Here is a 13,154-nt window from a genome sequence, read left to right as displayed (position 1 = left end):
GGTTTATTGTAGCATGCTTATGTCAGAGGGGGCGCTGGACAGATTATCACCTATGCAGAGTGTTAAGTAGCTTGTATGAATTATTTGACATTTGGTCATACGCAGAAACATTAGAATCATTTGAAACAATTGTCCATTGTTCATTTGTGAGTTGTGTTCATCATCATGTATCCAGTGAGGTTTTTTTTCCTCATTTAGTTTTTCACTCTAAGAGGAATTATAGCTTAGTAGCAAATTATTCTTTGCAAACTTACTAATTTTAACACCACTGACAAATTATTAACCAGATGAATTAAAACAGCATTTGTCCTCTTTTCTCCTCAACATATCCAAACTTGAGTTAATTTCGGGGGGTAAAGGTTATACCAATATATTATATATTATTTATTCTCATTTCCATTAGGTTTAATTGGATTTGCTATTGTGATGTATTTACTAATTGTATTTTTTTAACTAATAGGCCCTCAAAGTCCTTGCGAGAGGACAGACCTGCGAATGGCTATAGTGGCTGATCATCTTGGCCTCAGCTGGACAGGTAAAAAAGACAATTCTAAGCAGTGTTAATGTCTAAAGGATGGAAAAATGTCTTCTGAGTGGTAGATCAGTGTTTGAGACGTTGGACTCATGATTGTATTATAGTGTATGGATTCCCATTACCATCCTACCAATGCTGAGTTGACTGCTCAACAGCTCAGGTGTATAAATGAAATAATTGTAGGTCAATTTGGAAACTGGTGTCTACCATATGCCATAGATGTTGCTCATACTTGTATGACAATTTAACTTTTCTATATTTAAGCTTTCATGAGTATTTGACAGTAGCGGTATACTATCTGCACTCTCCTGACCCTCCTGCACTGGAGTATTATGTACAGGCGTCTGGAAGAGAGACAGACCCGTAATCTATTTTTAATGTGTTGCAGAGCTGGCCAGGGAAATGGATTTCTCGGTTGACGAGATAAATCACATCCGTGTAGAGAACCCAAACTCGTTGACAGCACAGAGTTTCATGCTATTAAAGAAATGGGTCAGCAGAGACGGTAAAAATGCCACAAGTAAGTTGTATTGTATTCTTTTCTTTTTGCTAGAAGGTAAACAGCAGAGAATGTTACATTTGAACTTCAGATAGATACCACACATCCACAATAAGCAGCTAAATATCGCCTGGGCAAAAATCTTTGTGCTATTCCATATTATTATATATACAATTTATCCAGCTGCTTCTGGCTTCTGGCTGCTCCATAAAAGACTGCCATTCATGCCCAAACTTCAAACTGACTACTGAATATTACCAATGAATTTACAATTCCACTTGGTTTCTGTATGAGTTCTGTAACTAAGTGTATTTCTTTTCTATTTTTTTAGCGGATGCCTTAACCGCAGCACTGACAAAGATCAATCGGATGGATATTGTGACATTGCTGGAAGGGCCAATATTTGATTATGGTAACATTTCAGGCACAAGGTGTTTTGCAGATGATAACGCAGTTTTCCGGGATCAGGCTGATGGTAAAGTTTAGCCCCATCTAGCTGAACTCTATTTCTCCTTTTCTTTCTTTCTTGAATTTTTGCCGAAGTAGGAAAATGAAATCATAAAGGCTAAACACTTACAGAACTAAAATCCAAATTCCGATCTCGATTGCACCTGATTCACGTCTTAAATCCACGAAGGTTATTTGTATCTCCAAATTATTTATGCTGCTCCTAAGTCATAACCGGTGCGACTAACCAGCGTTGGGCAGTGTGATATGATTGTGTTTAACTGTATGGATTGGTATAATGCATGCAGTAATGAATATTAAAACTTAATCCCATCTTTGTGGAATGAGACATCATTATTCGGCTATTAAAACGTCTGACTAATTGGGTTTCGAATTTTATAATTGCTCATGTCTGCTTTATAAATTGTGTGTTATATGGTGGGATTAACATTTGGTTCATGCTAAACTTACATAACCATTATGTTTATATGTATATACAGTATTCGAAACAAAACCTGCGATGCTGAAATTGTGCAAATTCTTCGATACATGAAAACATAATGATAGCTACATCGCTTATCTGTAACATGCATGCTTTGACAGGCTTTGTTCTACTCTTTCCAATAAGAACAACAGCTATCTTGCAATCTCATCTAGCTCTTCTGATAGCATGGTGGAATGTATGCTTTGTTGGTGCCTGTAGAGCTTGATTGTTTTCTAATATCCCAGCCTCTGAACCTTCCTGCTAGAGTGCCTTCTTTTAGTCTTCTGCAAAACCAGACCCGCTACTCTTCGAAGCCACATGCCCGCTCCCAAGGCAACACCTCTGTGCATTTGAGCAACTCTCTTGGCATAGCCGCAACTGTCTCCTCTCTCGCTATCTAGTTTCGTAAATGCACTCATAATGCTAACTCTAGCTGCAGCTCCCTACTCACTGTCAGCTCAACCCTGCAACATTTGCAAACTCTGAACTGCTAGCTTTCATTGTACTAATATTCACAACTAACACTGCATTGTCATTCTTTTCCAAACTACACCCTAAGGTGTCCTTGACTTTTCCCGGGTGTCCCCTCTTCATCATTCTGTGCCTCCTTACCTGTTATAACTGTGTTATCTGTTTGCAATATTCCGGTGCTGTGTTGTTTCTTCTTTTCACTCCACTGATAATTCATCATTCCTACATGGAAGAGCCACATTGTTTATGTGACCCGCACCCTCAATCAAATCTATATTGGTTCATTAATCTAATACCTATCATATAATTGTTTTGCCATGTAATATGTCTTTCATTTCAAAATCATTAGCATTGCTCCATTTTGTGTTGATTTTATGTGTTTATTTAAAAAATAAAAAATAAAACTCACAAAGGGTTCAACCCAGTAGATGCATTTTGGTGTTGTGGTGTTGCATGCACCTCAGTCCTGCTGTGTTGTATTACTCAGGTTTCCACGACATCAGTATGGAGCTGCAGAGTCCCTCAGTGTTTTCCTATGAACCCCCCACCCCTCTCCGCCATGATGATTTCTTTAGTGAGGATGGTAGTTTAGACTCACCTGGTAAAACCCTTGTCAGACCCAATGAACTGTCCTTGGCAACCACCTCCAGGGATGCACTCTCCTCCAGTGCAGCACCCCCTACTGTGGTAGCTGAGGATACCTCAATAGGTGGCAGGGGGTCCTATAGCCGAGAAGGGGATTTGACTGAAGACGACCTGGAGGTTCCTGGCAGTGATGAGGCATCTAAACATCCAGAAGTATTCATGAAATTTGCTGTCCAAGAGCAAGAGGTTCCTCCCAGTGGGGCCCATGGGGCAAAAGAAAGTGGCAGGTCTGGTTTTGAAGAGGAAGAGGAGGAAGCGATGGCACAGGAGAAGCCCAAGTCGCTTTTTAAAGGCACTAACTTGGAGGAAGGCTCAGAAAATGAGATAAGCAAAGAAAAAGTGCAGGCAGATCTCTCACAAATGGAACAGGCAGAAAAAGAGATGTCTTGGATTTCAGGGCTGCAAGAAGGACTATCCAGTTTGAGCCAGGAGGTCGCCGCTTCGGTTCTGCACGCTGAAACACAAATGCAGCAAGACAGGAGGTGAGATTTATCAACTTTCCAGTTTTATAGAATAAAAACTATATGCTCTAACAAGGCCCTCACTTCCACGAATCAGGCACCATTGTACAAGCTCATGACCTATCTCTAATCTCTTTTTAGCCAAAAGCCAACATCCACTCCTTCTGTGCTGCAAGCTGAGAGACAGAACGGGGATCATACAGAGCTCCAGGCCCAAGCTAGCTCACTGCATGAGCCCCAGGAACCACCTAGTAAGGTGAAAGGAAAAAGCAGCAGGGACTCTGAGAAAATTGATAGGATCCACCCAGATGATGCCACCTCTGGGCAGGGCACCATGGATGAGGAAACAGCAGAGCCAAAAGCTAAGGTATTGTCATTATTTAACTGAATTAAACAGAGAAACCCAGAACACTGAAAACTTTAGAGATGTCATAGAGCCCAATCACAGCAGGTAATTTATGCCACCAAAATAACATGGTTTCATGGTTTGGAGTTTGTGGTTAGGTTTGTTAGTTTTAACACAATTTCATTTCACTGCTTTTGAAAGCCAACCTTGAGATTGAGGTAGAACAGTAGCCTGATTAAAGTGTTCTTTTTTTATTTTATTAAAACATAAGTAAGGGCTCTGGGCCAACCAAAATATACTGAACTGCTTTCAGCAAGGAGCACATAAAGACAATGACTCCAGTTCTGATGAGGAACACACAGTCACCACCAGGGTGTATCGGAGGAGGGTGATTCTGAAGGTATTTGGTGTTACAAGTGCAGGGTGTGCAGTGGTCTTTGTGTGTGCTCATATTTATGTATGTGTGGGCATGGAGTGATTACTTTTCTATTATAAAATTTCTTCATAGGTTATCATCTTTATAATTTTTCATCATTTTTACTTACTTTTCTTAAAGCTATTCTGTCTTACCATTCCCAAAGACTTTTATTTGCATCATCTGAAGATAAAGGGGGAAAAAAGATGAATTCAGACAGGAAAAAATTCTCCAGATTTAAATCTCTTATGTTTGAAGCAATTATGATTGTTGCACTAAAAATTCTGTCTACAACATTTATTTCAAGAAGAAAAGATTACTTTGATCTTTATTGTAAGCACTTGTTGCATAGTTCAATTGAACTTGAAAATGTTGTATTGTAGGCTGTACCTAAAACTCACAGGAAGCATTACATCATTACAAGTCATTTCAAGGCTCATCTATATTTAGGGTTTCTGCATCTAAAAGTCTTAAAAAGTCTTGAATATAAATATTTTTGGTCTTAAATCATTTTAAACAGGTCTTACTTTTTCGATGTCCATGTAACGCTTCTTCTAACGCTCATTGAAATGCTCCTGCAGCACTTTAGAATGTTTTTGTTTGTTAGTTTCTGTGGTGAGACCAAATAAGACCAACAGCCAATCAGCTTTCTGTTATTGGCACAAATCTGTGGCTTGAACCACAGAAAGGATTTTATTTTTTAGCAATGGGGAAGTGCAAGTTTGGAGAAAAAGAAATTTAGAGCTGGTTAAGGCTGGTTGCTAACAACTTATCGTATTTTCCGGACTATAAGCCACTTTTTTCCCACGCTTTGAACCCCGAGGCTTAAACAACGGAGCGGCTAATATATAGATTTTTCCTGGGTTTTTCGGGTTTCACAAACTTCAAGCCAAAAAACTGAGCCCCATAACATTAGACCAATGAAATTGCTGAACAGGTTCAGGTGAACCAATGAAACTCTTTATATTAAATCAGATGTGCTCCCACTGAATCGGGCCGCACCACATCATACATTCGTCACGCTGAAAACAACCGGGCATGAAAAAACACATTTCACCTGTGTTCTGAGCTGCACGGCTTCGGGAGAAAAGCTTCACCGATGGTGATTTTAAACGCATGACGATGTCAAAAGATAAACTCCCGAGAGAAATTGTTGTGTAAGGAAGAAAACAGTGAACAATGACTTTCTTGGTAGGCTACTGTTTAGATACAAGCCGTGTAACAGACACTGTCTTTCATTAAAGCCTGTGTAAAGTTCATTAGTTTCAGTGTAGACAGTTTCATTAGTCAGTGCGGCTAATAGACAGGTGCGGCTTATTTATGTTTAAAATAAAAATCTGCCAAATTCAGTGGGTGCGACTTTTATTTGGGTTGCGCTTAATAGTCCGGAAATTACGGTATTTTAGGTCTTAAATTTCATTCTTAATGGTCTTAAATTTGACTTTGTGAAACCTGCACAAACCCTGATATTTTCTCGTTCCACATTTTAAACTTCAACATCTCTTTCCCCACAGGATACAATGGCCTCTTTACTAACAGGTCAAATTACCTGAAAGATCAAATATAGAGTATATTATATAGCGTACTCCCCACTGTACAAAGGAATTCAGTCTGAATAGTTCTTTAGTTGGTAATCTTACTTTGTTACTTTGGGGCTTGAAAAAAATCACAATAACACAGTGTTCCGTGTGTTGGAAAGATTTGTAGGTGTTTTTCAACTCTATCCATGGCTTATTTTCTGTGAAACCAGAAGACCTTACAGCTGAAAATTCCAGATCACTTACTGCTTTACGGAACTGCTTGTAGCTTGCACAAGTCTGCGTGACTGTATACTAATACTAATACACGAGTAAGTCTGTTTATGCGTCTTCCTCTATAGGGTGATCAGGCCAAAAACATTCCTGGCGAGTCAGTCACAGAGGAGCAGTTCACAGATGAAGAGGGAAACATTGTCACCCGAAAAGTAACCAATTAGCCATTTGTCACATTTCCGCTCTCCATTTGTGTATATATTAATGTGTAAATCCTTCAATATTCATCTGCGTGAGTGTGAGAAGGGCGTTGTATTGCATGACTTACTAGCCTCTCTCTCAGGTCATCCGGAAAGTGGTGCGTCGTGTGCCTGGGAAAGATGAAAAAGGCAAGAAGAAGAGAGGCAGGCACTCCAGACAGGCCGCTAGGGCCGAGGAGCCTGCTGAAGAAGAAGAGGGGCCATCTAAAAGCCCTGAGTGCATAAGCGAAACCTCTGAGGTTGGGAAGGTGTGCTGTGTGCAGGCTTGATTTCCACTGGAGTTGTAAAAAAAAAAAAATGCTTGCGTGTGACTCGCTTGTTGTGACATCTAAGACTTGGATGCTTGTGTGGACAGATTGTGAACAAATGCTGCGTTCTGATTTATGAACGAAAGAGTCAGAGCATTCCCATCACCAAGTGGCTCACAGTGTTGCATTTAACACCTTTTTTTTTTTTGTTTGAGTATTAGAGTTCAATTTGTTCTATCTGCTTGAGTGTGTTGCTATTCTTTCAAGGTTGTTGTTTTTTTTTTTTTTTTACAAGCTTGCATTCCAGGAAACGATTTCGCGTCCTAACCTATCGTGGACGAGTAGGATTTCAGATTCTAGTTGGCTCACCATATCTTTCTTTTTTTTTTAGGTCAGAGAGGGGGACAAGAAGAAAGACACGAGACAAAAAGGGAAAAAGAGCCAATCGTAACAGTCGTGTGTGCTATCTGGTACGTTAATGTCCCAGAGTTTGCTTCCATTTAATGCATAAAGACCAGCTGAACGTCCACAATGCTTTGTAACATTTCCATTTCTTTCCAGCACAAGTCATAATGCTGTACAGGCCGCCACATTGTTCTCTGGCAAACAGCACGATGACCTGATCACTAGAGAATGCTTTGAAGGCTGTGTGCTCACCATGCAACCAGCCAGATACATGTTTGTCATAAAACACAACCGATTAAAGAATATCCGAAGCTCAGTATTTAGTCTACAAACAACTGCTAATCATGTACTTTGTAGCAAGAAAATGTTTAAATGGTAACACAATCAGTTGATAGAATGTAGTCACGTGAAAGACATGATGTCGCAGGGAGTTTTTCCTTGAACGTGTCCCCTCTATCTTGCTGACCAGAGATCCAAATCTACAGCCGGATTCTTGTAAAGCATTGTGACGCTGTTTATTTAAAAGAAAAAAAAAAAAAGTCTATACAAACGTCACGGACATTCATTTAACTGGCCCGCTCTTATTTCTCTTTGCTAGAGATCTGAACTTGTTTCATCATTGTTTTCCTGAGGAAAAAGGATCACTGGAAACGCAACGCAGGAGACCCGGGCAGGAGATGCGTCTGCAGCCTTTACATAAACGCATGGTTTTTAGGACGAGGACTTTATGATTTCGCATGAGCATGGAAAAACTCCAACTTCCTGTCAACGACACAAAGCATACGATCGGTGCCGGGAAATGACACGTTAGCTCGAGACGGTTGACGGCACGAAGCTTCTTCTGCGCCTTATGTTGGAAGAGTGCCGATGACTAAAAACAAAACAAAGAAACGCCACTGAAGAATTTCCATGACCAAAGATGGTACACAAAAAAAAAGGAGCATTGTGGACTGACAGAAATTGAAGAACATGTCTTTGAATACACTCACCTTAAATGTTTTTTTTCCTCCCCCACTCTCGGACTAGCGTCGGGCTGTATAATGCTTTTTTTAAGAGATCCTGTACATACACCAGAACTGTATAAATTCTAAAAGTAGCTCACACAAATGTGAATGCACTGGCAAGAAAGAGTCACAGTGTGTGTCGGAATGAAACGAAATGAATGCTGATAATTAATTTCAACTTTAAATAAATAAAAATAAATAAAAAACATCGGGGAGGGGAAGGGGGAACTCCACAGGTACTTGTAATTACACACACAAAAAAAAGAACTTTTTACACAAGTTTGCTTGATTTGAACAAAGTACTTTTTCTTTCTAAGCATACCACAATGTCTCAATAATGGCAAAACAGACATAGCAGCAGTTGTGTTAAAAAAAAAAAAAAAGATTTTACTCAGAATACTAATATTTTGATGCATGTGATTCACCTTATTATAATTTTTTGGGGGATTTGTTTCCTATCTACATAACCAGAAGTGTGATAAATGTTCTATCTGTGTGCACACTCATAGCCTTGGTATTTGTCACTGATACTGTTTTATAATGACACCACTGTACCACAACAGACTATACAGGAAGTAAACCGGACATGATCGAAATGCAAAGTTCTCACAGCGAAATGTTTGGTATGCTATGCAGTCACGGAAAAGCTCGGCGTGTGAGAACGAGAGAGAGAGAGAGCTGATCATGCCTTAAACTGGCACACCGTTAACTTTTAACCGGTCTCATGTGTATTGGCACTAAGACGTCTTTCTGTACGCCAATTATTTGTAACCATTCTAACAGTGTATTACTAGTTTTCAAGGCTGCTGTGGTTATAAGGGGCATTTTTTTATTTGGGTTTGGTGAAATATTTCCTTATGTTGAATATACTCAAAAGAAGAGAGAGAGAGAGAAAGAAAGAGAGAGAGAGAGAGAGAGAGAGAGAGAGAGAGAGAGAGAGAGAGAGAGAGAGAGAGAACCTTCAGGTATTCATTGAATGATCTGGTAACAAACTTGTATGAGAAACCATACACTGGATGATTGAATTAATTATTTAAGCATAAAAATAAATTGTGTTCAAAATCTGAGAAGCTTGCTTTGTTTGAACTTTTATCTGCATGTATAAAAATCCACACACATCATTTACCCTTCAGTTCTCTGAAGGACAAAGGATGGCAAATGATCACATGTCACATACGAGTTGTGTATTACATCATGTGTCCAAATTGTAACACTTCAATACCACTTAAAAGACACCTTGCGATTTTCTGTACTATATACTTCAAGCTCTTTTTATTTACAGTACACTAATATAAGGCAGTCACAGAAAATGATTGGGATTCCTTTTTTTTTGTGGCTTTCTGCAATGCTATTCTACAGTGCCCTCCACTAATATTGCCACTCTTGGTGAAAACGTTATATGGCAAAAAGTTTCGGGACCCTGATTAAGATATTAGATAATACAGTATGTTACCGAAATCCTAAGAGGGCATGCATTATAAATATTTTTCTGTATTGTTTTCTCACGTGATTTTTTTGCGATCACGACTTAATTTTAACTCAGGTTTTCACGCCGGTTATGGTTATTATCCATGACTCTAGAACATGCTCTTATGCCGAATACAGAGAAAAAATTAAGTACTGATCATGAGGAAACAATGTTTGTTATGTCAAGATCACTATAAAATTAAGTCATGATAATGAGAAATCAACATTTATGTCGAGATCATGAGAAAACAAGAAGTGGAATATTTTAATGCAAGGCCTCTTAGGACAGAATGTGACTGTATAAGTTGCTATATGAAAAGTTAAGCCGACTGTGCGACCTCAGACTCAGCATACGGGGAAGTGCCAATGTGCAAAGATCACATCAAATTTAATCCACAGGACCCATCAAATTATTACCATTTCAGAAGAGTTGTCAGACTATTGATGAAAAGTGTACACTATATAATTCAGTTTATAAACTAAATAGATGTGTAAAATCAATATTTTGGCTGAGAATTGGAATACATGATGTTGGTTTTTATAAGGCTTTAGGTTACTGTGTCATAAGGTTGGTGGACTTAAGCCCTAGTATTGCCAAGCTGCCACTCTTGGCCCCTTGAGCAAGGCTCTTAATCCTCTAGGGGTGCTGTATCATGGCTGACCCCAGCTTCCTAACATCACTGGTATATGTGTGGGAAGAATTTTACTATGCGGTAGTGTCTATGTGACAAGTAAAAAGACTCTTACTTACTCTGATATATCCAAAGTGTGCACTTCACCAAAACATTTTTGTTAATGTGACAATATTTTACAGGCAAAAGAAACGTATTTCATTTCAGTTCTTAACCACATGCTGGGCCTTTGAGGGACTGTGGCAGATGTGCCAGAAGCAACCCTTAAACATCGTAATATGCTTGAGAAGTTAGAAACTCCATGAAGATGTGGTAGGGTGCCGTGGTGCTACTAACTGCAATGTTTTTGACACATTGCCTAGCAGTCTTTTAAGAATGATGAGTATTTCAGGCAAGGCATCAAATGTAATCGATGAGCAGCATTTAATTGAAGACATACAAGGACCTGTATTAACTTTTGATGCTTTGATCGACTGATGCTTCCTTCCGCCAAAAACGGGGAACCGGCAGCGTTGGTTTGCTCATGCCTTCGAAATTTGCTCGTGAAATAGGGTAAAAATTTTGCGAGTGAGGTCGCTCATATCTCCGTTTGCTCGTACTATGGGTTGCTCGTACAACAGGGTGTCCAGTAACCTTGGAAACGGTAGTCGCAGCTCTTTTCAGGTCATTGACCAGAAAAGAGATCTTGCATGGAGCCCCAGTCCGAGGGAGATTGACAGTCATGTTTAGCTTCTTCCATTTTCTAATGATTGCTCCAACAGTGGACTTTTTTCACCAAGCTGCTTGGCAATTTCCCCGTAGCCCTTTCCAGCCTTGTGGAGGTGTACAGTTTTGTCTCTAGTGTCTTTGGACAGCTCTTTGGTCTTGGCCATGTTAGTAGTTGGATTCTTACTGATTTTATGAGGTGGACAGGTGTCTTTATGCAGCTAACGACCTCAAACAGGTGCATCTAATTTAGGATAATAAATGTAGTGGAGGTGGACATTTTAAAGGCAGACTAACAGGTCTTTGAGGGTCAGAATTCTAGCTGATAGACAGGGGTTCAAATACTTATTTGCAGCTGTATCATACAAATAAATAGTTTAAAAATCATATATTGTGATTTCTGGATTTTTTTTTTTTTAGATTATGTCTCTCACAGTGGACATGCACCTACGATGACAATTTCAGACCCCTCCATGATTTCTAAGTGGGAGAACTTGCAAAATAGCAGGGTGTTCAAATACTTATTTTCCTCACTGTATATATATATATATATATATATATATATATATATATATATATATATATATATATATATATATATATATATATATATATTCTATAATTTGTTTAATTCTGCACCCACATGTAAATAATTATAATTTTTTTTATGCCTCATTATTACTTTCTCTCCTTTTTCTTCCTTCGTTTTTGTAGATTGTTTAATGTTAAATATTTAATATTTGCTGTAGTTTGCCTGTAGCCTCAATTAAGAGTTTCATTGCCACTGACATCTGTACATATAACAAATAACACTTGAAACTTGAAACCTCAAAACTTGATGAACAGCCAGAAATGAAGGTGAGAGAACAGCAGAGCACAGCCAGTAGATATTGATCTGCTTCATCCGGAGAAGGACAAAAAGGCTGAGCTACAACACCTTCTGGACCACTAGACCTTGTTTTTCTGTTAAAGGCCTGGAAGAACCAACCTGATACAAGACCAGATTCACCTTCTTGATCAGACACTTTCCCAACAGTGGCTGTATTGAGTTCCTGTGAGGCAGGTGGCACCACTGAAGGACAATCAAGACGATGCTAGAATTAGGAGTTATTGAACCCTCCAATAGTTATCGTATAGTCAATAGTTAATTGTTATCATCCTGAAGAAAGATGACACCCTGCGCATCTGCATCGACATCAGAAAGCTGAATACACAATCAAGGCCTGATGATACCCAATGCCACACATTGATGACCTTTTGAAGGGGATCAGCTACACCAAATACATTACAACTTTAGATCTTTGCAAAAGGTAATGGCAAGTTCCCCTGAAGGAGTTGTCCAGAACCTACAGACTCAGCTGGAGCTATTCTATGCATACATACTTACATATTTGCAAACTTACATACTTACATGCATATATATTTACATAAATTTTTATGTACTTGCGTACTTATGTACATACTAACATACTTGCAAACTTCTAAACTTACATACATGCATACTTACATAGTTATTGCATAGTATGTACGGAAGTTTGTCTAAGTGTAAGTATGCAAGTATGTATGTAAGTATGTACAGTCGCTCACAAAAGTGAAAACACCCCTCACATTTCAGCAACCATTTTAGTATATCTTCTGAAGAAACAATACTCAAATAAAAGTTTTAGAGTAGTTAATTGTGCAGCATGTATAGCGGTACAGATTTACTGTCCTCTGAAAAAACTTAACATACAACCATTATTGTCTAAATAACTGGCAACAAAAGTTCACCTTTAGTGAACATGTCAAAACTGTGTCAATGTGCCAATGAGCACCATTATTATCCAGCATTGCCTTAATCCTCCTGTATACAGAATAAAACAAATAATATTCAGAATAAATAAATACATATTGTGTTTCTTACACACACACACACACACACACACACACACACACACACACACACACACACACACACACACACTTGATTACACATCTGTATTTCCCAAATGGGGTCCAACAAATGTAAACTTTTAAATTTTTCTATTTTTTTTAATCAATTTAATGTGTGCCAATTTAATTGATTACTAAATTAAATCCACATAATAAAGTGCAGCGCTGGGTTGCCGATCGGAAGGTCTGGGGTTCAAGCCCCGGTATTGCCAAGCTGCCACTCTTGGGCCCTTGAGCAAGGCCCTTAACCCTCTATGCTCCGGGGGTCCCTTACGAGGGAAATATCAAGGTCCGTGACGTGGGGCTGCCTTCCCGTGGGCTTACCACCTGCAGGAGGGACCGTAAGGGACGGTGCTGTGAGGATTGGGCAGCAGTCGAAGGCGGGGGCCTGCTTAGACTGCTGCCCCCGCGACCCGAATTACGGATAAGCGGGAGAAAATGAATGAA

The 13,154-nt window shown here is 39.2% G+C and overlaps 1 protein-coding gene across 50 annotated transcripts in view; it reads left to right on the top strand.

Moving 5' to 3' along the window:
• Nucleotides 1-9,041, top strand: part of ank3b (ankyrin 3b) — a 167,492-nt gene extending 158,451 nt beyond the window's left edge. For 16 of the 50 annotated variants that reach the window (XM_083556855.1, XM_083556826.1, XM_083556828.1 and 13 more), the window contains 10 exons: nucleotides 461-535; nucleotides 924-1,055; nucleotides 1,366-1,509; nucleotides 2,924-3,563; nucleotides 3,684-3,909; nucleotides 4,202-4,288; nucleotides 6,183-6,266; nucleotides 6,398-6,562; nucleotides 6,954-7,032; nucleotides 7,566-9,041. In XM_083556855.1, the coding sequence (XP_083412981.1) occupies nucleotides 461-535; nucleotides 924-1,055; nucleotides 1,366-1,509; nucleotides 2,924-3,563; nucleotides 3,684-3,909; nucleotides 4,202-4,288; nucleotides 6,183-6,266; nucleotides 6,398-6,562; nucleotides 6,954-7,013 (1,613 nt within the window). In that variant the 3' untranslated portion in view covers nucleotides 7,014-7,032; nucleotides 7,566-9,041. Of the gene's footprint in view, nucleotides 1-460; nucleotides 536-923; nucleotides 1,056-1,365; nucleotides 1,510-2,923; nucleotides 3,564-3,683; nucleotides 3,910-4,201; nucleotides 4,289-6,182; nucleotides 6,267-6,397; nucleotides 6,563-6,953; nucleotides 7,033-7,123 lie in introns of all 50 variants that reach the window. The other 34 variants (XM_083556844.1, XM_083556848.1, XM_083556846.1 and 31 more) reach the window with 11 other exon arrangements.
• Nucleotides 9,042-13,154: the final 4,113 nt, after the last annotated feature.

The sequence above is a fragment of the Silurus aristotelis genome (genome assembly GCF_946808225.1).
Source record: "Silurus aristotelis genome assembly, chromosome: 12".
Taxonomy (NCBI): Eukaryota; Metazoa; Chordata; class Actinopteri; order Siluriformes; family Siluridae; genus Silurus; species Silurus aristotelis.
The sequence above is the reverse complement of the archived record's forward strand: the minus strand, read 5'-3'. Positions and strand labels throughout refer to the sequence as shown.